We start from the raw sequence: 22,929 nt of genomic DNA, 5'->3' as shown, positions 1-22,929 counted from the left end.
GGCTCCAGAGCCCTCACCAGGCCGCCCACGGTCCAGGCTCGGCCTCGAGGCAGCGGCAAACTTCTACCCCATCCCTGCCTCCACGACCTAATGGCGGTGGCGGTGGTCTCCGTGGGTCGCAGTGCGTGGGACACGGCCCCTGATTTGGGCAGCCTGAGGGCCGGCTGGGTCCTGGGCGCCTGGCTCCCTCAGGGATGACGGCTGGGCGGGGTCTGGGGACCTGGCCCTGGGGACCTGGCACCGAGGGCGCCGCCAGCTGAGATCTGCCTCCTTAGCCGGGCTAGGCACTGGCGGGAGGACCCGGGCTGGGTGCTGGACCAGCGCTCCCGGGCAGGGTGACCGGCCCGCGCAGGGAGCCCTCCTCTTAACGGGGCCTGGACCTCGGTGGGCGAAAGTTGAGCCTTGAGATCTTGCCCCTTCTTGTCAGAACAGAGACTAACATTTGTTTGATGGACGTTTACAGCAACATCGTGACCCGACCTCAGGAACAAAGGGTCTGACACCAAGAAGCTTCCAACAACTAACCCCGCCCCTCCCTCACCTTTCCTGTAAAAGGGCTTTGCTCAAAGCTTTCGGGAAGTTCAGGGTTTCTAAGGCAAGAGCCACCCGTCTCCTTGCAGGGCCCTGCAATAAACCTTTGTCCGCTCCAAACTCTGACGTTTCGGTATTGTTTGGCCTCACTGTGTGTCAGGCACACGGACTTGAGTTCGCTAACAATATCAGTTTTTTGTTTGTAGGGATTTGAACCAAGTCTTTTACGTCTTTCCTTTTAGGTGGTTGATTATATCCTGCCACCCTTGGTCTCCTTGGTTCAAAGCGGGAATGGTAAGTGTGACCACATCAGTGAGAATTCCATCAGTTACACATTCTGTTTTCATTCTATCTCCATGTGGTCACGTTCTTGGCATTTTTTTTTTCTTTCAAGTGGAGTGGAGACTCTTCAGCTTGCGGCTGCTCTCAGAAACCACATCTCTGCTCGTGAACCAGGAGGTTGGTGATGGCAAGAAGGAGGCGAATGTCGATTCTGACAGCAGTCTTCTGGCTCTCATTAGAGATGTCTTACTTCCCCAGTAAGTCCCATGCACTGCACTCAGGCAGAGAAGTGTAGGGTGCCCAGGATGCTTCTGGCAGACGAGGTCCAATGATGGGCTCGGGGTCGCAGGGACCTTATATTTTTGTCCGGGGGCTTATGCACTCGCTGTAAAAGAGGTCTAGAAAGAGAGGCAGTAACTACTATGCTGCACAGGATGCAGGAGAATCTCAGTCCATCTTCAAAAACATCCATTTAGAACTTTATCTGTTTTCTCCAGGGGACATGACTGGAGTTTTGCAGATTAAAAAATGTTTGTGGCCAGAGGGATAAGGTTTATTATTCAAGGTCCACATGACAAGACTCCTGAACATAAAATTGGGACTTTTCCTGGACCTACTCAGAAATAATAGAGATGGAAAGAAATCTTCCTTTCCTCCCCTCCAAACTCTTGGAATGGAAATTAAGTTGAGTTAAAAACAGAATGTTTTTTTGTGGGGGAGGGATGCTGGCAGAACAGTTAATGAGTATTAATGAACAGAAGGGGAGTATTTTTTTCCTTTTACTCCATTGTTCACACAGCACACACATAATAGGATGACTGCTAAGAGCACCCAGTGCAAATATGTTAAGCTCTAAAATGGCACCTTATAATTCAGACAACACTGTAAATTTTATCAAAGAAAAAAGTTGAAGTTAAAAAAATTGAAGCTTAAAAAAAGTGCATGCCACGTATCACTATTAAATAAATTTTTTATAAAATTAAACAAATGTTGGAAAGTGCGTCAGGCATTAAAGCGCGTGCCTGATCCTGCTTCCTCAGGGCCTGGCCTGCAGTCTGAGTCAGTTCAGCAAGTTTTCAAGGATGGCAGCTCCACCAGATGCTCCCCGATATTTGTTAAACTTCTCAAGATCTGTTCTTATTAAAAAACCTTTTTTTTTTTGCGCAATATAGAAACCAGACCTAATTATATTCCGAAGAGCTCAACCACTCCTTGTTGGCTTAGGAAGGTATATTTTATGAAGTGTGTAGCCAGCGTGTGACAACCCTTCTCCCAGCTGAGGGAGCCTGTCTTGACTGACGGGAGCTTGACCTGTGACGGCTTGATTTACAAGCTAGCCCCTTGGTTCTTTTTGCTTCCCGTGCTTCTGCAGTTGGCTTCAGGGAGAGTCCTGGTAATACATACAGTAAGAATACTTTTGATACTCAAAGTAAGAAAATGATTATCTATATGAAAAACAATTAAACTTTGTCATGTGGAGCTTTCTCAGTGATAAACTATCAATGAATATATTTTTGGTTGCATTTGTTATATATGCGTGTGTGCATGTGTGGTTTGTACTTAATGTGGGTAGATATAAGATTCCAATCTTGTTTCATGGGATTAATTAATGCTATCAGTGCCATCTTATCTGCTACCCGACGACTTGTGCTGAAGCATTTTTCAGGACCTGAGATGTCCCCCAAGAGGGACAGGATTTCCTCCAGCAAGACTTCTCAGTTTAACAATAGTTTGTTAGCACTGATGCACATTTGAAATAAAATCTCATCGTTTCTAAAGTCTGCCCACTTATGGAACAGTCTGTAGTATAAAAAGTATTGAATCTATAATTTTAGTGCTCCTGTTTTATTCATTTGAGCTATCATAAATAATATGTATTTCCTTTAATGGGCATCTTTACCTTTTCCAGAGATGAGGAATTAAAGAGGAAAACACAAATGTAAACCACATGGCAACTCAAGAACAAATGTAATGTAGATGAGCTCAGGTTTTGATTAAGCAATTTGAAATGCACTTTGGATAATGTTATGGGATTTATTGGGATGTGGTGTGGAATGTTTTCAAACCTCGTGTACTGATTCTGATGTGAAGTGCAGGTCTTGGCTCTGCATTTAATTCTTTAAGCCTCAGTTTCCTCATCTATAAAATGAGGATAATAGTACCTAATTTAGAAGATTCAGAAATGAGGATTACGTGGGATACTTCTTGTAAAGCACTTAGTACAGTGTGTGGGACATAGTACGTTCTTTTTTTTATTGTTTATTTTATTTATCTTTGGATGCATTGGGTCTTAGTTGCAGCATGCGAGATCTTCGTTGAGGCATGCGGGCTTCTCTATAGTTGCGGCGTGTGGGTTGTTTTTTCTCTTCTCTAGTTGTGGCGTGTGGGCTCCAGGGCGCTTGGGCTCTCTAGTTGAGGAGCGCAAGCTCAGTAGTTGCGTCACGCGGGCTTAGTTGCTCCGCAGCACGTGGGATCTTAGTTCCCTGACCAGGGATCGAACCCACATGCCCTGCATTGTAAGGCAGATTCTTTACCACTAGACCACCAGAGATATCCCCCATAGTACGTTCTTGACAGATATGTAGCACCACTACTGTTATTATTAGGAACATTGTAATCCCTCCTATTAAACTTTAAAATGAAGATTGTAATGGTACAGTAATAGTAATACTACATACTTCATAGAAGTGGCCATTAAATAGATGCTGATGATTGTGCCCACCTGGCATATATAGTAAGGGCTCAATAAATATTATGTAAAAAAATTAAAAAAAATGAAATACAAATGATGAATTCATTTAACTTTGATACTGGAAAACTAGAAACCTTGACAAGGAATTTGGTCTTTGAAGATAGCTCTTGGTAATTAATAAGTTTAGAAATGCTCATAATGGAAAATTCATGTTCTTCAATGAGTATGTGCATATAATGGCTTAAGAATAATGAAGTTTCTAGAGTTTATAAGAGCTATATAAAACCTGCTTCAATGTGCAAATAGACATATTAACGTCGATCCTTTTAATTTTGTTAAAGTTTGAATCCTTCTTTGACCTTAAAAAATACTTTGGGTAAAGCCAAGGTGACAATCTTTTCAATCTTTTCACCTGTAAGTGTTGTATTAGTTAAGATGATTTCTTTTTTTTTAATAAATTTATTTATTTTATTTATTTATTTTTGGCTGAGTTGGGTCTTCATTGCTGCATGTGGCTTTCTCTAGTTGCGGCGAGCGGGGGCTTCTCTTTGTTGCGGTGTGCAGGCTTCTCATTGCGGTGGCTTCTTTTCTTGCGGAGCACGGTCTCTAGGTGCACGGGCTTCAGTGGTTGCAGCACGCAGGCTCAGTAGTTGTGGCTCATGAGCTCTAGAGTGCAGGCTCAGTAGCTGTGGCACACGGGCTTAGTTGCTCCGCGGCATGTGGGATCTTCCCGGACCAGGGCTCGAATCCGTGTTCCCCACATTGGCAGGCGGATTCTCAACCACTGCACCACCAGGGAAGCCCCAGTTAAGACGATTTTATTTGCAAACAGTAATACTTAACTCAGACTAATTTGCAAAGTAATTATTTGCTCACATAATGAAGAAGTCAGAGACTTGTGCTGGTGTCAAATATAGCTGGATTCAGGGGTTTGAATTATGTCTACAGTACTGTGTGTATGTCTCTTTCTTACCATCTCTTCTCTGCCTACATCTATGTGGCTTTGTTCTCAAAGAGGTTCTTTGTACTTGGTGGTTAAGTGGCTCCTGGTTGATGATTCTAGCGAAAAGAGTGGATGTCTTTTCTAATGGCTGTTACAAAATTTTCAGGGAGCACAATAATTTAATCTTGTTAAATACCATGTAATACCTCTGTTCCAGGTGCTTTTCAGAACTGCGGTGTGATATGAATGAAAATTCAGTTGTAAGAATAAATATCATATTAAAATAAGTATTAGTTATGGTTCTCAGAACAAATAGGATATATATATATATATATATATAGAGAGAGAGAGAGAGAGAGAGAGAGAGAGAGAGAGCGAGAGAGAGAGGGATTGAGATTAAGGTTTATTATAAGGAATTGGCTCACATGATTATGGAGGCCAAGAAGTCTTAAGATCTGCAGTGTGCAGGCTGGGACCCAGGAGAGCCAATGGTATAGTTCCAGTTTGAGTCTGAAGGCCTGAGAACAAGGAGAGCTGAGGGTATACTTACCAGTACCAGTCTGAAAGCTGACAGGCTGGAGACCCAAGAAGAGTTGATGTTTCCATTCAAGACCAAAGGCAGCAAAAGACCCATGTCCCAGCTCAAGGAAGTGGGGCAGGAGGAGTTCCTTCTTACTTAGTCTTTTTGTTCTATTTTGGTCTTCAGTGGATTAGATGAGGCCCACCCACAGTAGGGAGGGCAATCTGCTTTACTCAGTCTACTGACTCAAACGTTAATCTCATCCAGAAATACTCTCACTGACACACCCAGAATGTTTGATGACACACCAGTAATCAAACGTTGGTGGCCTGTAGCCCAGTCAAGTTGACGCGTCACCCCATCTATCATAGATAACATGAGTGAATGGCTTACTATATAAATTGTGAATATCAAAGAACTGTTACCCCTTCTCACTGTGCATGCTTTGCTTTCTAAAGAGATGAAGTTTAGTTACAAGCATTTGTTTAGTGCCTTTTGTATGTGGAGGATTATGTAATAACCACATATAGAGAGGTGGTATTTGAGTTAGACTTTGAAACCTGGGTATGATTGGATGGAAGAGGCGTGGCTACCCCAGGCAGGAATGGGGTAAGCAGAGGTGTGGAAGTGGCAGAGTGGTGGGCAGTAAGCAGACCAGCTTATTTCTAGCAGAAACCTGTATGTGAGAGTTCTGTGAAATAAGCTTGGGAGAAAATACTTTCTCTCTTCATCAGCCCATTCATTCACTGATACTAACTGTATCCATCTTATTTCATAGGCATATTTCTAATAATGACTAAGATAGGCACAGCCTCTGCCTTTGTGGAATGGATTGTCTGGTAGAGCCAGGTATTTCATAAATTAATCATTTTTTTTCACCGTAGAAGTTTGTAAGTCATCAATGTTTAAGTATAAATTAAATAAATATCAAAGCTACCGGCTTAAAACAACAGAAATGTGTTCTCTCACAGTTTAGGAGGCTGGAAGTCTGACGTCAAGGTGTCAGCAGGGTTAGTTCTTTTCTGAGACTCTGAGGGTGGATCCACTCATCTCTCCCAGCTTCTGGTGGCTGCCGGGCATCCTGGGTTTATGGCAGCATCTCTCCAGTCTGTGTCTGTCTTCGCATGGCCTTCTCCCCTGTGTGTCTGCCTCACATTCGCCTCTGCCTCTCTCTTGTAAGGACATCTGCCATTATATGTAGGGCCTGCCCTTAAATTCAGGGTGATCTTACCTCAAGATCCTTACCTACTTCTGTAAAGACCCTTTTCCCAAATAAGGTCACATTCACAGGGGGTCAGCACTTGCACATATCTTTTGGGGGCCATCATTCATCCCAGTATACAGATGCAGGACCAAAGTCACTGTTTCTGTGCTGCCTCACGTTCTTTTAGGTGCCCGTAATTCTTTTCACGTGGCCCCTGCATCTTCACGTCAACAGTGGTTTGTCAAATCCCCTTCATGCTTGCCATTACTCTGACTTCCTCTTTGGCCACCAGCTTGAGAAAACCATATGCTTATTGAAGCTGGTAGTAGTGTTCATTGGTAATGTGGATCTTGTGATTAGAATGTATTTGTATTCAAATCTTGGCTCTGCCATTGACTTGGTGTGTGTGCCCTCCCTTCCTCCTTCCCCTTCCTGCTTTCCATTTCTCCTCCTTTCTTCAAGATAGTTGAAATGCCAGGAACGTAACTGCTATCTGTATGGTTAATGAGGAAAAGTTTTTTTCTGGGAAGAAAGATAAACCACATATACTCAGAAAATTGCCATGACTTTTTCCAGCAAAGAGATAAGATTGAATTTTAAAGGTTCATGCAGAAGAGAAGAGGCAATATTTAATGGAACTTAAGCCCAGAGTGACCTTATTAATTAAAAGCAGCATCTCTCAGAAGTTTTATATCAAAGTCATTATCAGTGAAATCTTAACATTGAAAGTAGTCCTCTGCTGACTGTTTGAACTTTTTCTTCTGACACTTGTTACATAAGGGGAGAGCATTGCTCTTTCAGTATTTAGCTATAAACAGGACTAGATCCTCCACTCAGGAAACACATCACTACTCTTGGGGAAGAGGAAATTCTAATATTCCTACAAATGTAAATAATGTAATTTGAACTACCTTGTGTGATTGTTCACAGGAGGTTTAAAACCCTTTCTCTGCTCTCCTCTCCCTCCTTTCTCCCATTTATCATATAAATGATATATCAAGTGACTTCTATGTGCCAGGAACTCAGAATACAGTGGTGAGAAAGACTGAATCCTTGCCCCTCGGTGTTCTTACAGTATATTGGGTGAGACAAAGCAGTAAATAAATATATAAGGTGATTTCAGTTAATTGTGTGTGCTCTGAAGAAAATACAGAAAATGGTGTAAGTAGGTAGAGAATGACACCTGCCGTATCAGTAAACAAAGGATGTTGTGGCCATCAAGCCCTCAGCCACTGCCACCACCCCAGACTGTGCACCCTGGGGGGATTCAGGATGGAGAAAAGCAGGACACTGGCCCCAGGTAGCTAAGGTGCATATCAAAGGAATGATTTCGGTCAGCCCAGACTTTTGCATCTTCCCATACAGAGAAAAGTGCTAGATTCGTTCACTTGAGGTGCCTGGTTTTTCTTTAATTGACAGTAATCTTTTGATGTTCCGACTACCTGCCTGGTTTTTGTTGCAAAAACTCCTGTATATCCTGGCTCCTCCCTTACTTCTCTGGAGTAGTTCCTCAGATCGACCTGAGAGGCTGCCACTCAGGCTTAAGTCCTCAAGAAGTCTGCCAAATAAAACATAATTCTCAACTTCTAGGTTACACTTTTTTTTAAAAATCGACAAGGGGAAATGGAGGGAGTGCCTATTTTATTTTATTTCAATAGCATAGTCAGGAAAGGCTTTATGCCAGGCAGCAAGCCGTGGGGAAAAAATGCGCTGAGCAATTTGCCTTTGGTAGACTGGAACCACTTTGCGAACATGTTTTGTTCTGTTTTCATCTTTTTCTTTAGCTTTGAGTGTTTTGTATTGAAAAGAGATCACGCTGATATAAATGTGTTTACAGTGTTTTTATGACAGTAGGACATTCAGCATTTCTCTCCTGGGGAAAGTGAGTACTGTCTTTTTCTGTTTTTTTTTTTTTTTTTTAACAATTCTCTTGTGACCTGTACAGTCATCAGGGCCATAATGACTTCATAAATTATTAAGGCTTTGTTTTTTAAAATCTCAGAAAGGACTGTATCCTTGACAGCTTAGAATTGTATTTCCTTTTAGAAATTTGAATTTATAAATGGATTTGATTAGTTGCAACACACTGTAGAGTTGATGTCTCTGAAATAATATCCAGCAAAAGTCATGAGTTTCACTACCTGATTTCTGTGTTGGTGGCTCAGAGGACATCCAGATGTTTCTGTATTGCATCTTTGTCTCCCTTAACTACAAGTATTCTATGTTAAAATAGGCATGAACTTGACCATCTTTGATGGGAATCAGACTATATAGCAGTATTTCATTTTTGGCCATTCCTTAGATAAGGTTTTCTTTTTTTGCAGATAATATTTAATTAAATATTTTTGCACCAAAAGAAAGTTCCACTTTGTTCTTTTTACTTAATCCTTTTATGTTTTGAGTGTGTACCTAAATCAGTGCATTTAGGTGGAGTGATTTTTCCTCTTTTGGGGATACAACCTATGGGAATCTGAATTGGGATAATTTGGGAGTTAGAGTAAAGGTAAAGGTACTTTCATCCTTCTGAATCAGAATAATTCTAGTGCTCCAGTTCTTTGGATAATATTTTGTAAACCTTAAGTGTTACTTTAGTGAAGTCATTGTTTGGTTGGTTTTTTTTAGCCTTTCAGGCCTTCATAATGAAAATTTGCTGTTGATTCTATCGAAGAAGCCCAGATGTTAGGGCTTACTATCTGAAATTATATTTAATACTTATTTTGAAGTCTTACTTATCTTTCTCTCACTTAAAAAATATAATATATATATATGTATGTATATATGTGTCTTCCCACCATTTGTTTATTTCTCCATCCACTATGTATCCATGTAACTACTGATATGCCTAAGTATCTATGCATCCATGCAAGACAATAGAGTGTCGCGTAGAACTTAGGTCACATAAAAACACAAGATTGGAAAGTCTCAAGATACCAACTGTTTATCTGATTTATGCCCTCTCTCAGTTCATAAAATTTTGGAGTTGACTCAAGATATCACCTAGTGCAAATTTTGGAAGAACCTGTACAGAAAATGCCCAAAAGAGTAGGCCCTTTGTCATAGCAGTCCAGGGAAAGTCTGCAACCTTCTCCAAAGGTAGATTTCACCTCCATGCTTTTGCTGTTTGGCAGCCTTCTCTTTATCTAACCCCACACATCTGCTTCCTTTAAACTCTTTAAGCCTGGAATCCACCTTGCACTGTTACAAATGCATTTTAACATAATGCCTTCCTCATAGCTTCCTTTGCTCAGAAACCTTGAAACCTTTAGGTTGCAGAAAATAACATTAATAGTTCTTACCCCGCCATTCAAGACTCTCAGTGTTTTGCCTCTTGCCTACCGTTTTATGTTAACATCTGCCTTCTCCACTATACGGTTTCTCCATTCCTGGTGAGATTTACTTAGTACTTTCTGAAATTTCCTCCTTGGAACCTGTGTCTTCCTTCTACCCCCAGACATCATACTGTGAATATCTGTATCTGTACTTATATAACACTCTTTTATTGACTGTCTTGTAATCTCCTTACCTATACCTACATTTATAAATGTTTTAAAATCATTAAACAATTCCTGGTTAGTAAATATGTAGGATTTTCCCAGTATTTCACCATTATATGTACTGCTACAAAGACCATTTTTAGGGCTACATCTTTGGGTGCATACTGATTTCCTTTTGTTGAATCTCTAGATGTGGAACCACTGTGTTGAAAATTAAATACATGTTAAGGGCATTTGACATGTTTTGACAATTTTCTTTTGAAGATGACAAACGGTGTATACTACCAGCTTCTGTTTATGAAACTGCCTGTTTTTCTGTACTCTTAGCTTCAGCTTGCATTCCTTCAGATAGTCATGATGCTGACAATTTTCTCCCCATATTTGTTGGCCATTTATATTCTTCTTAGGTGGATTTTGTACTTTTTTTTTTTTTTTGGTGGGATGGTTGTTGGTTTGCAAATAGCTCTTTATATATTAAGAATGTATAAAATATACCAATATTCTGCAAATAAATTTTCCTGCATTTGATTTGTTTATGGTGGTTTTGCCACTGAGAAACATTTACTACTTAAAAACTTTAAAACTGTGAATATTTTTTGGATTCATTTCTCTTTGTTGTCATGCTATAGAGGCCTTCTCACCTAAGAATATGTGAATATTTACTCATTTTAGTATTTCAACAAAGTTAAAAATTGGTACTTGAATTTTTAATTTATTGATGATACATTTTCTTAAGATATGGCCTGACCATTCTGTCTCCCTTTCTGTGATGACTCTTTCTTGTCCAATGTTGGGTCACCTTTCTTTCCTTTTAATTTGTGTGTCTATTCTTGATCCCACGCTACACTTAACAATTCTAGTGGTTTTGTAAAGTACTTTAGCTTTTCTTTTAGCAGCTTCTTCCTCATTGTATTTGTCCTTAAAAATTCCTTGGATATCCTGGAATCACTCTTTCCTCCCAGATTCTCAGAGTACGCTCCATTGACATGTGAAATGTGACTTTAGGGTTTAATTCCAGCAGAGTGGACCTTTTCATGCTATGGTGCCTCCCCTTTCCCTCAGTGAAATAGGCACTTCTTTCCATGTGGCCAATTCTTTGGTCACACCCCCAGAATAACTCCTCACAATAATCAGAGTTATCTAGGTAGCCTGTTTCAGTGTTCTGCCAGCCTACCTGCTTGACACTGGTTACTCCAGGCACTGGACAAGGTAGAGAAGAGTCTATCCCTCGGATCCCTGAATATGTGATTTTTAGCACTTTTCTCTCCTCTTGGATAGAGAATTTAGTATGAATGGCTTTTCTTGCCTGGTTTTCAGCTGTTTGGGACCTAGCAAAGATCCCTTATTTGGGGAGGATCCTAGAAGTGGAAGAGAAGGGTGTTGGGACACTATCTGGACAGCATGCTCTCATGTCGATAGCGATCGCAGTCTCTGGCCGGGCTCAGGGCACTTGGAGGGCTCCTCTCCAGCCTCCGTCCATCCAAGTGGGCCAGTTCCTCACTGGACACTCTCCTTTATAGCCATATCAGGAGTCTGGCGTTAGCTTTTTTGTTTTGTTTTCCTGCCAAGTCTTATTCAGAGGAGTGCAAAATACAATTACTATCAGCTCAGTTGCATTCTCTCTCTTGAGAAAGACAAGCTTAAGAAATCACAGCATTCTTTTGGCTAGTTCTTGCTGACCATTAGAAACCTATCTAAAATATGTTCAGTAGATCAATATTTCTATTCTAAACGTATCCATTATAAAATTTGCCCTTCTTTTTCCAAGGGGGGAAAAACATAGCAATATTCTTTGGGAGAATTGTTACGCGTTAGGCTGGTACAAGCTTCATCCTTCCCTCCTGTTTCAAGGTTAGATAACCTTCAAACGACCTCAACACATTTGTATTTCAGACAGTAAAAGTTTCATCAGTGTTTTGTTTTTAAATGTAGGTTCTACATATTCTTAAGTCCCTTTAAAAATATTTCATATTTTTCAGTCCTCTGGAGATTGTTTTCTCTATTATATTTCTAACTAATTGTCCATATATTCTTCTCTGCTTTCTATACAAGCATGTGAGTAAGGACATCCCATGGGCAGCTTTTTAAAATTCATAGCTTTGTGGTCCTTTCCTCAGTGATTCCAGTAAGTCTGGGAGTGGGGACGAGGGGAGCTGGTCATCTGGGGTATGTGAGTGACTCCTAAAGAAGCTTCTTCCTCCTGCTTCTGTTGAAATTCTCTGGCTGGCAATTTGCGAATACCAGTCATCAGTGGAAGAGTGGATTCTTCTCTTATCTCTGACTTTAATGCCTCACTATAAACTCAGCAGTGCCTCAGTTTCCCTGTTAAGGATGTGTGCTGCAAACGCTTAGCTCAGCAGGTGTGGGGTGGTTCAAACCCTGCACGTTATGAAGAAACTGGCTCTTGACTCCCTTCTGGGAGAGTCCTTCTGAGCCTTTGGCGTATCCTTCCTGATAAGAGAGTCCGTATCCCTGGGGCCTTGAGCCATGCCGGATAATTCACGCTAACAATGTGAATTAAGGCGGGGCATTGGGCCACACCATATCAGCTTGACCCTCGGAGGGGCTGGAGACAGAGGTTAGCCACACAGGCACTCCACACCTAAGGGACTGACCGCTAATAAAACCCTGGACGCCAATGCTTCCCTGGCTGGCAGTACTTCACACGTGTTTTCACGCCTTGTTGCTGGGAGGATTAAGCTCTGTCCACACAACTGCACTGGGAGAGGACAGCTAGAAGCTTGTTGCCTGATCCCTCCTGGACTCTGTACTATGTGCCTTTCATCTTTGCTGATTTTAACCAGTATCCTTTCTCTGTAATAAACCGCAATCGGGAACATAACAGCTTTTCTGAGTGCTGTGAGTCCGTCTAGCAAATCATTGAACCTAAAGGTAGACTTGGGTGCTCCCAATTGAGGATGATAAGAGCTTTTTATTTTATAAGACTATTAAGAAAAGGAAAATGCTGAGTTGTTCCTTTTTAAAAACATTTCAAATTGTATGTTGATTTGACAAATATATTTTTATCACCTCTAAAGATGTTCCTTGATTTTTGTTTTATTCGTATGATAAAATGTCTGGGTTTCCTCAATTTGATTTTTATTTGTTAATATTTTATTTATGAGCGATTGGTATTTTGTCTTTCATCTTTGTCGTACATGGGTGAATCTTTAATTGCTGTAACTTAAAAACATTTCATCAGAAAAATTACTAAAATGTGGTACTTCCTGGCTCCTTAAACAGAGTGTTCTACCCAGTTTAACATTTTCTTGACTCACTACCCCCGTTTTGAACATTATGGTGTGTAATGGGCCCTCAGGTCCCATTGGGGGATGAGCGGCTGCTTCCTCTGCGTTAAATGCTCCCTGGACTGCTTTCTGCTAGGAGTTCCTGGGTTTGCTTTCTTTTGTTTTTCCTATGCTTTCAAGCCCCACTTCTTGTAATTCTTGGGTTGTCTTTCTGTAATAGTCCCTCTCCTCCCTTTATTGGCTCCTTTTTTAAAGACTGTGGGCTTAGAGGCTGCATAATTAAGCTTGTTATGTAATGATTTCCAAAATGAGAGTAAATAGGCTCTGAGTGAGAGCCTGGGGCCCTCTTCTCTAGAGGATAAAACATCTGCTTCATGTCATGGAGTTTTAAATACACATTTTGGATTTTTGGAGATGTTCTGCTCCCTCGTTAGTTGGTTGTTCTGGAGAGTTAAGTCGTAAAGTTGATTGGTTAGTTTGTCCATTTATTCATTCATTCATTTGGTGCTCATTAATTGAGCATCTACATGGTGTTGTTAACTGGATAGCTGAACCTAAGTAGGTCACACACAGTATACAGGCCAGCTCTATATCTAGCAAATAACATGGGAACGCATGGAAACTTTGGATGCAGACATTTTGAGTTTTATTCTCTCTGGTAATACTTTTCATTTCAGGTTCTAAAGTATTAATAAGAATGCCATTCAGCAAAGAGTTGACATAGCAGGTCTGAGCCTGCTCTCCTGAGAAAGCCCTGCTTGCAAGGTTGGCCTTGGCTGCCATCTTGGAACTTGGCTCTCAGAGAGCTGCCAGTCAGTGTTTAATTGATGAGGGTAGTGCACAGTGCCCAGACTGTTTGTGCAGACAGTATGGTTTATGCTGGATGCCTGCTTTCATTCTGGGAGTCTGGGATTTTTGATACATGTTAGGTTGCCTATGCGACCAGCCCCACATGATAAATACCTTGGTCACTTGAGTGTCTAATGGGCTTCCTTGGGCAGTAACATCACGCACACATGCTGCGTTTTTGTGGCTGGGGGGAGAGTGTGCTCTGTGTGACTGCTCGTGGGAGGGAGAGAGGATAAGAAGGTTGGACGTAGAATCTTCCAGCCTCCACCTGTGTCTGTCTCCTTTATGACTCTGCTGTGTGCCCTTGCTGTGCTGCTGTACAAAGTCTGTACTATAAATACAACTGTATTTGAGTCTCATGAGTCCTCTAGAATCCCCGAATGTGAGGGTGGTCTTGCGACACCCAAGACAAATGCCTAATGTTTCTGGGCCTCTTACTGTGTGTGCAGCTCAATACTAATCATTTTACCTGCATTGTCTCATTGAATTTTCCCAACATCCCTACTCTGTGAGGTAGGTCAGTCTCATCACCACCATTGGCAAATGCCGGTCCTATATCTCCTACATTTATCTCAGTATCTATTTTCTTCCACATGTTTAAAACATGGAATATTGTTTCTGTTGTTCAGAGGAAATGTTAAGTGACAAAAGCACTGAGTGTTTTTTAATCACGTTGTCATTTCAGGTACGAGCACATCCTCACGGAGCCTGACCCCGTACCAGCATATGCTCTGAAGCTGCTAGTTGCCATGACTGAACACAACCCAACTTTTACCAGGTACTGTCACTTCAAATTTTCTTTTCTTTGTTTCTCATCTAGAAAGTGAGTTTTCTGTGTTCTGAAAATGTTGTTAAAGATGATGAGATTCTACAAGGCTTATGTTTGAGTTACCAAAGTGGTAAATTTTCATGTTTTATGGTTTGTAGTATCTGTCATCTGTGGTGTTTTGGGTCATGTTCTCATATTTTTATTCTTTATTAGAGTTTGCATACTGTGGAATTCATAATGCTTTAAAATTATAAATTCTTTAAAGAGAAAATACTAACACATATACTTTTATTCTTTTTAACATCTTTATTGGAGTACAATTGCTTTATAATGTTGTGTTAGTTTCTGCTATATAACAAAGAGAATCTGCTATATGTATACATATATCCCCCTGTCCCCTCCCTCTTGCGTCTCCCTCCTACCCACCCCATCCCACCCCTCTAGGTGGTCACAAAGCACTGAGCTGATCTCCCTGTGCTATGCAGCTGCTTCCCACTAGCTAGGTATTTTACATTTGGTAGTGTATATATGTCAGTGCTACGCTCTCACTTTGTCCCAGCTTACCCTTCCCCCTCCCCGCGTCCTCAAGTCCATTCTCTACGTCTGTGTCTTTATTCCTGTCCTGCCTCTGGTTTCATCAGAACCTTTTTTTTTTTTTTTTTTAGATTCCATATGTATGTGTTAGTATACGGTATTTCTTTTTCTCTTTCTGACTTACTTCACTCTGTATGACAGTCTCTAGGTCCATCCACCTCACTACAAATAACTCGATTTCATTTCTTTTTATGGCTGAGTAATATTCCATTGTATATATGTGCCACGTCTTCTTTATCCCTTCATCTGTTGATGGACACGTAGGTTGCTTCCATGTCCTGGCTATTATAAACAGAGCTGCAATGAACATTGTGGTACATGGTTCTTTTTTTTTTTTTCAGCATCTTTATTGAGGTATAATTGCTTTACAATGGTGTGTTAGTTTCTGCTTTATAACAAAGTGAATCAGTTATACATATACATATGTTCCCATATCTCTTCCCTTTTGCATCTTCCTCCCTCCCACCCTCCCTATCCCACCCCCCCAGGAGGTCACAAAGCACCGAGCTGATCTCCCTGTGCTATGTGGCTGCTTCCCACTAGCTATCTACCTTACGTTTGGTGGTGTATATATGTCCATGCCTCTCTCTTGCTTTGTCACAGCTCACCCTTCCCCCTCCCCGTATCCTCAAGTCTGTTCTCCAGTAGGTCTGTGTCTTTATTCCTGTCTTACCCCTAGGTTCTTCATGACATTTTTTTTCTTAAATTCCATATATATGTGTTAGCATACGGTATTTGTCTTTCTCTTTCTGACTTATTTCACTCTGTATGGCAGACTCTAGGTCTGTCCACCTCATTACAAATAGCTCAATTTCGTTTCTTTTTATGGCTGAGTAATATTCCATTGTATATATGTGCCACATCTTCTTTATCCATTCATCCGATGATGGGCACTTAGGTTGTTTCCATCTCCGGGCTATTGTAAATAGAGCTGCAATGAACGTTTTGGTACATGACTCTTTTTGAATTATGGTTTTCTCAGGGTATATGCCCAGTAGTGGGATTGCTGGGTCATATGGTAGTTCTGTTTGTAGTTTTTTAAGGAACCTCCATACTGATCTCCATAGTGGCTGTACCAATTCACATTCCCACCAGCAGTGCAGGAGTGTTCCCTTTTCTCCACACCCTCTCCAGCATTTATTGTTTCTAGATATTTTGATGATGGCCATTCTCACTGGTGTGAGGTGGTACCTCATTGTAGTTTTGATTTGCATTTCTCTAATATTAATGGCGTTGAGCATTCTTTCATGTGTTTGTTGGCAATCTGTATATCTTCTTTGGAGGAATGTCTGTTTAGGTCTTCTGCCCGTTTTTGGATTGGGTTGTTTGTTTTTTTGATATTGAGCTGCATGAGCTGCTTGTATATTTTGGAGATTAATCCTTTGTCCGTTGATTTGTTTGCAAATATTTTCTCCCATTCTGAGTGTTGTCTTTTCGTCTTGTTTATGGTTTCCTTTGCTGTGCAAAAGCTTTGAAATTTCATTAGGTCCCATTTGTTTATTTTTGTTTTTATTTCTGTTTCTCTGGGAGGTGGGTCAAAAAGGATCTTGCTGTGATTTATGTCATAGAGTGTTCTGCCTATGTTTTCCTCTAAGAGTTTTATAGTGTCTGACCTTACATTTAGACTTTAATCCATTTTGAGTTTATTTTTGTATAAATGACTCTACTGCCCAAAGCAACCTACAGATTCATTGCAATCCCTATCAAACTACCAATGTCATTTTTCACAGAACTAGAACAAGAAGTTTCACAATTTGTGTGGAAACACAAAAGACCCTGAATAGCCAAATCAATCTTGAGAAAGAAAAACAGATCTGGCGGAATCAGGCTCCCTGACTTCAGACTATACTACAAAGCTACAGTAATCAAGACAGTATGGTGCTGGCACAAAAACAGAAATATAGATCAATGGAACAGGATAGAAAGCCCAGAGATAAACCCATGCACATATGGTCCCCTAATCTATGACAAAGGAGGCAAGAATATACAATGGAGAAAAGACAGCCTCTTCAATAAGTGGTGCTGGGAAAACTGGACAGCTACATGTAAAAGAATGAAATTAGAACACTCCCTAACACCATACACAAAAATAAACACATATACTTTTAAAAAGTCAGTTCTCGCCTCATTGTACTGAACAATTATTTATTAAATCTCTGTAGTATTTATAGACTATAATTTTTCTGCTTTTTTTAGAATTAATGTTTTTTTAAAAAAGAAATTTATTTATTTATTTTTGGCTGCTTTGGGTCTTTGTTGCTGCGTGTGGGCTTTCTCTAGTTGCAGCGAACGGGCTACTCTTTGTTGCGGTGCGTGGGCTTCTCATTGTGGTGGCTTCTCTTGTTGTGGAGCACGGGCTCTAGGCGCACGGGCTTCAGTAGTTGTGGCACATGGGCTCAGTAGTTGTGGCTCGTGGGCTCTAGAGTGCAGGCTCAGTAGTTGTGGTGCACAGGCTTCATTGCTCCGTGGCATGTGGGACCTTCCCTGACTAGAGCTCGAACCCACGTCCCCAGCATTGGCAGGCGGATTCTTAACCTGTGCGCCACCAGTTAAGTCCTTATTATTTATTTATTTTTTTAGTTGACATATTTTCATTGTGTAGTGGAGAGCTTTTTGTCTTTATTGAAGACCCTACCTGTGATGATACCAAATTTTTTAGTGCTAGTTGCCTAGGGTAGCAGCAGCTGCTTCACACTTGCAAAGAACGGTTTTTCAGAGAGCACCCAACTCTGCAGAAAGGCAAGAGAAGAGTTGTTGCTTTCAAACAAGAAGACTAGTTTTGGTTGTATGGGTGATGTGTGAGGACCTTTTGGGTTTGGATCCTGTACCTGTAGGTGCAGTGCACCTGTAGAGTTTCCCTTTGATCTTTCTCAGAGAACTAAATCATACAGTCCCAACCACCTGGATTTCACCTGGTCTTCTGTTTACAAATCCTGCATAGTGATGAGCCAGCATCATATTGTTAGTGCTGAACAAGAAAGGCTATTTGTAGAGTATCTGTATTGAGTGAAAGGCTGACCTAAGACAACCTTCGCAAGGGGTGTGCCAGGGCCCGGGGTATGCCATGACCCAGTCACAGGGCTGCCCTGGTGCTCTGGGTCTTCAGGTCAGCCACAGTGTGGGGCCTGTCACAGCTCTCAGGCCTATGTCCTGCTGTGAGCAGCCTCATTTGTTTCCAGAGAGTGACATATAAACATTACCCTGTACTCCCTGTTCCACGTTGCAAAAGAATTTGGGGAGCACTTAACCCTTTATATTGTTGGCAATTCTGAATCCTGTGTTTCTGTAGTCTTTTAAAAGTCTGTCCAATGCGCCTTCTAAATTTCTCACTCAGAAGGCACCATTCTCTATTCCTACAGAAGAAGTTTATGTCTAAAGAGTGATCTGTGTTAGGAGTTAAAGCCAAATTCAGATAGTTGTTTCTTTTCTGGACCTTTGATACCAAGTGGGAATAATGTATACTGATTTTATCCTTTCATTAGATTGAACAGATTGCATATCCTTTTTTTTTTATGTTGACTCTTGCTCATTGATGTGGCATGTTTTCAGGCTACTTTCTCTTCTTGCCAATTCCTTATTAAATTCATCTGAATATCCTCATATTGAGGGAAAAAACCTAGTGAGATGGAAACAGATAACTGATGACCTATAACCTTTTTATTTTAAAATGGTTAGACAATAGGTTTAGAAGTCAGTTTATTTTTTGTTTTAGTTTGCAAGCAGAATTCAATGGATTAATTTTTATAAACTTTTTCCTTTGTTTTCCTTGCATAATTAATACTTGAATATGTTGTCTTTGTATTAAATTCCAACACTATGATCAAGAGGTCCCCTGGGCTTCCTCATTCCCCACCACTGCTGCACAGGTCTCTCCCCCAGGGCTAATACTTGTTATTATTTTGGTGAGTGTCCTTCCTGAACTTTTTGGGGGGCTATTTAAATTCAGTATGTATAGCTTTGCTTTGTGGTGGTCAGTTTTTTAAAAAATCATAGATAGTATCATTGGGTATGTGTTTTTCTGAAATTTGCCTTTTCATTTATCAAAATTATTTGAAGATCTTTTTGTATCAGTATTTATTCACACTCTTGGCAATATCTTTGCCAAAATTACGGATGAAAATGGGATTTCATTTCATTTTGCATTCACTTATCTACTGATAAACTCGAACCTCTTAATATTTATTCACTAAATTCAACAGTAAAAGGTCCACAGCCTTCAACTGTCAGTTCTACTTCTAATTATCTGTTCAAGAGAAAAACTCATATATACACAAAGATTTCTGCCTAGGCAAATAATTTTTAAAATGAGAAAAATGGTTTTAAAATTAAGTTATGTTATAGCTATAATAAACACAACTATGTAAGGGTTTGAAAGGGCAAGATACATTTTGAATACTGCTCTACAAAAATATCCTAATAATTTTGTAAACTGAAATTGTTTATCACCCCCAAACCCCATTTAAATACCACTTTGCCTTTTGTAGGGTCTCTTTCTGTCTTCACTGTTCTCCTCTGTTTGCCTTTTCTCTTGAAACAGGATATTAAAATGAGAGTTGTGCCATGTCGATTTTGGCTGGGGCTCCAGAGGTCAAGAGCAAAGCATTAAAGGCCTGTTTCCACCCACCCGCTCTCTTCTCCCCGACCCCTTCTAAAGGGAGGTGCTAGATCCCACAGGCCGTAGCAACCTGTGTGCATTTTGCAAAATCCATTCATATACCCTGAAGCGGGGGGTGGGGGAAAGGAAGTTTTTTATTTCCCTAACTGGATTTTCTTTTTTTTCAAAAACGAATTTTAAGTGCAACATTTCAAAATGGGTAATACATTTCTATTTGGGGGAAAAAAATAATATAAAAAGATAATACCGAGAAGACCTGTTCCTTCCTCTCCCCACTGTGGTCTTTCCTCATCTTCCCATTATATCCCTTACGGCTGACTGCTTTATTCCTTTTATGTCCAAAGGCAAACTAATGTGACTGTGTGTTTTCTCATCTCTCCCTTTCACACACAAATAGCATATTATGTATGTTTTTCTACCCTATGACTTTTTTCCCCAATTTTGTTTCTATGTCGATACATAGAGAGCTTCCACGTTGTGTTTTACAGTTATAAACTCTTCCATTGTATAGATATACCATACTTTGTCTCATTAATGTCTAATGGATAGACTTGAGTTCTTTCTAATCTAGTGATAGAGCAAAGAATGAATAATCTTATATTCATACTTCATTTTGTATGTATGCATGTATGTCTTACAGGCTAAATCCCTAGATATGGTATTCGTGTATCAAAGGATAAATGCACTTAAAATTTGTTTTCAGGTTCGGCCAACTTGCCCTATGGTGGGGACTTTACCATTTTGCATCTCCAAAGGACGTTTGAGGATGCCTGGCTCCCTACAACCTTGCTATCAGAATTTGTTGTTAAACTTTGGAACTTTGCCAGGGTGATGAGAGGTTATTTCATTGTAATTTTAATTTGCATTTTCCTTTTCATGAGTGCAGTTGAATATTTCTTTATATGGTTAAGGGCCATTTGTATTTTGCTTTTTGCTCATGTTCTTTGCCATCAGTCCTTGGTCTTGGCAATGCCACCCTTCAAACTGAAACACCTCCTGCTTGGCTTTCCATTGCACAAATACGTTACAGGGCACTAATCCGTTTTACGTCTAACAGTGTCTGCACTATTCCTATTTTTTTTTGCTGTCGTGAGTAGCGTGACCATGGCTGTTACTTTGTATGCTACTTGTGAATCCATGTACGTGTCTCCATTGTGTATCCCTTCTAGAATGGAAATACTGTCTCACAGAGCTTGTGCTTGCCCAGATCCAGTAGATACTGCCAAGCAGTTTTCCAAATTGGTTGTACCAATTTACATTCCTACTAGCATTGTTCACGAGGTCTGGTTGTCATGTAAGCTTTTAATTTTTTTTTTTTTTTTTTTTTTTTGGCGGTACGCGGGCCTCTCACTGTTGTGGCCTCTCCCGTTGCAGAGCAACAGGCTCCGGACGCGCAGGCTCAGTGGCCATGGCTCACGGGCCCAGCCGCCCCGCGGCATGTGGGAACTTCCTGGACCGGGTCACGAACCCGTGTCCCCTGCATCGGCAGGCGGACTCTCAACCACTGCGCCACCAGGGAAGCCCTAAAATTTTTTTTTTAAGTCAGGTTTATTGAAGTATAAGCTTACATAGAGTAAAATTCACTCATTTTAGGTACGCAGTTCTCTGAGTTTTGAGAAACATACACAATCATGCAACCATCACCACTATCAAGATAGAGTATTTCCATCATTCCAAAATGTTCCCTCATGCCCCTTTGAATGTTAGCTTATAAAAATTCTGTTTGCCTGGAGAATGATATGACCAGACTGATTTTAAGTTTCATTTTAATTTTTAAAATTTATTTTTTAAGAGTTAATATATAACACATTTCAAATTTCAGTGTTTGAAAGAGTTTACATAGAAAAGCATATTTTCACCCCAGGAGATAGCCACCCTTTGACCAGTTTGTGTGTGTGTGTATATGGTAGTATGTCGACTGCACCATTCTATACTTCTTTTCAAAAATATGTATAACAGCTTTATTGAGGTACAATTCACATACCATCTGTACTTTTTAAAAAAAACAGATACATAGTATTATTTTATGAATATTCCGTGTTTATTTAACAAGTCACCTTTTGGTGAACATTTATGTTTTTCTAATCTGTTGGTATTATAAAACAAGGCTACAATTAATAATGAATTAATTATTCATCACATGTGTATATATATGGATAAGATAAATAATGAGAAGTGGAATTGCTTCATCACAGGGTACATAATATCATCTGGGGATCTTTTTTTTTTTTTTTTTTTTTTGCGGTACGCAGGCCTCTCACTGTTGCGGCCTCTCCCGTTGCGGAGCGTAGGCTCCGGACGCGCAGGCCCAGCGGCCATGGCTCACGGGCCCAGCCACTCCACGGCATGTGGGATCTTCCCGGACCGGGGCACGAACCCATGTCCCCTGCATCGGCAGGCAGACTCTCAACCACTGCGCCACCAGGGAAGCCCTGGGGATCTTTTAAAAAGTCTAAAACCCAGGCCAATTAAATCACAATCGCTAAGGCTGGACATAGACATCAGTAGTTTTTGAAGCTCACCAGGTGATTACAGCATGCACAGAAGAGGATTTTCTTTTTCTATTTCAATTGAGACCTGTTTCTCTGCCTTTTCATTTTGCTTAACTTACTCTGCCTCTGTAAATTTAGGTGAAACACTTAGAGGTTGCTGTCTTGAAGTGTTGTCCTTATATGGGAGTGTCCCTGTGTAGACTGCGCGTGCCCAGTGCCTTTCGTGGGAGATCTGGATTTGACGTGGACCCAAGTCACATCAGTGAGTGCTGGCAGCTCTCTCCTAGGTGGGGGTGGAGCTGGAGATGGAGGGGCTAGAGCTGGCGCCAGGTGTGAGGCAGGACCACCCCTCTGCTCAGTGGCCTTCACCACCTAACAGGGGCAGGGTCTGATCCCAGGTTGTAGAGCAGAGGCCCTAACGGTTGGGCCGGAGCTGGCTCTTTGCCTTTAAGCATGTGCCTTCCCTGCTCCGTGCCCTGGGACCCTTGCCCCAGAGGAGGCAGTGCTGAAGTAAGGGGTCCCGTGGGGGCTTTTGGCTCATGTCAGCTGCAGACAGAGGTTCGATCTGTCTCCAGTGCTCCTCCTGCAGAGGCACCAGCAGTTGTTTCCCTTGCTCTGCTCAGACACAGTGAGTCCAAGTCCCCTTCGTCCCTCACAGCCGCCCACTCCCCTAGAGCAGTCCTCAGTTTGCACTCT

General features: G+C 41.0%; 1 protein-coding gene across 13 annotated transcripts in view; it reads left to right on the top strand.

The window, feature by feature from the left end:
- The window catches only part of ULK4 (unc-51 like kinase 4), a 529,281-nt gene that overhangs the window by 178,782 nt on the left and 327,570 nt on the right, over positions 1 to 22,929 (top strand). For all 13 annotated transcript variants that reach the window (XR_007469880.1, XR_007469879.1, XR_007469881.1 and 10 more), the window contains 3 exons: positions 774 to 825; positions 926 to 1,070; positions 14,449 to 14,541. Coding sequence is in view for 10 of the 13 variants with exons in the window: in XM_049693609.1 (XP_049549566.1) it covers positions 774 to 825; positions 926 to 1,070; positions 14,449 to 14,541 (290 nt within the window). In the remaining 3 variants the exon portion in view is untranslated. The remainder of the gene's footprint in view (positions 1 to 773; positions 826 to 925; positions 1,071 to 14,448; positions 14,542 to 22,929) is intronic.

Source organism: Orcinus orca, chromosome 10, assembly GCF_937001465.1.
Source record: "Orcinus orca chromosome 10, mOrcOrc1.1, whole genome shotgun sequence".
Lineage (NCBI taxonomy): Eukaryota > Metazoa > Chordata > Mammalia > Artiodactyla > Delphinidae > Orcinus > Orcinus orca.
The sequence above is the reverse complement of the archived record's forward strand: the minus strand, read 5'-3'. Positions and strand labels throughout refer to the sequence as shown.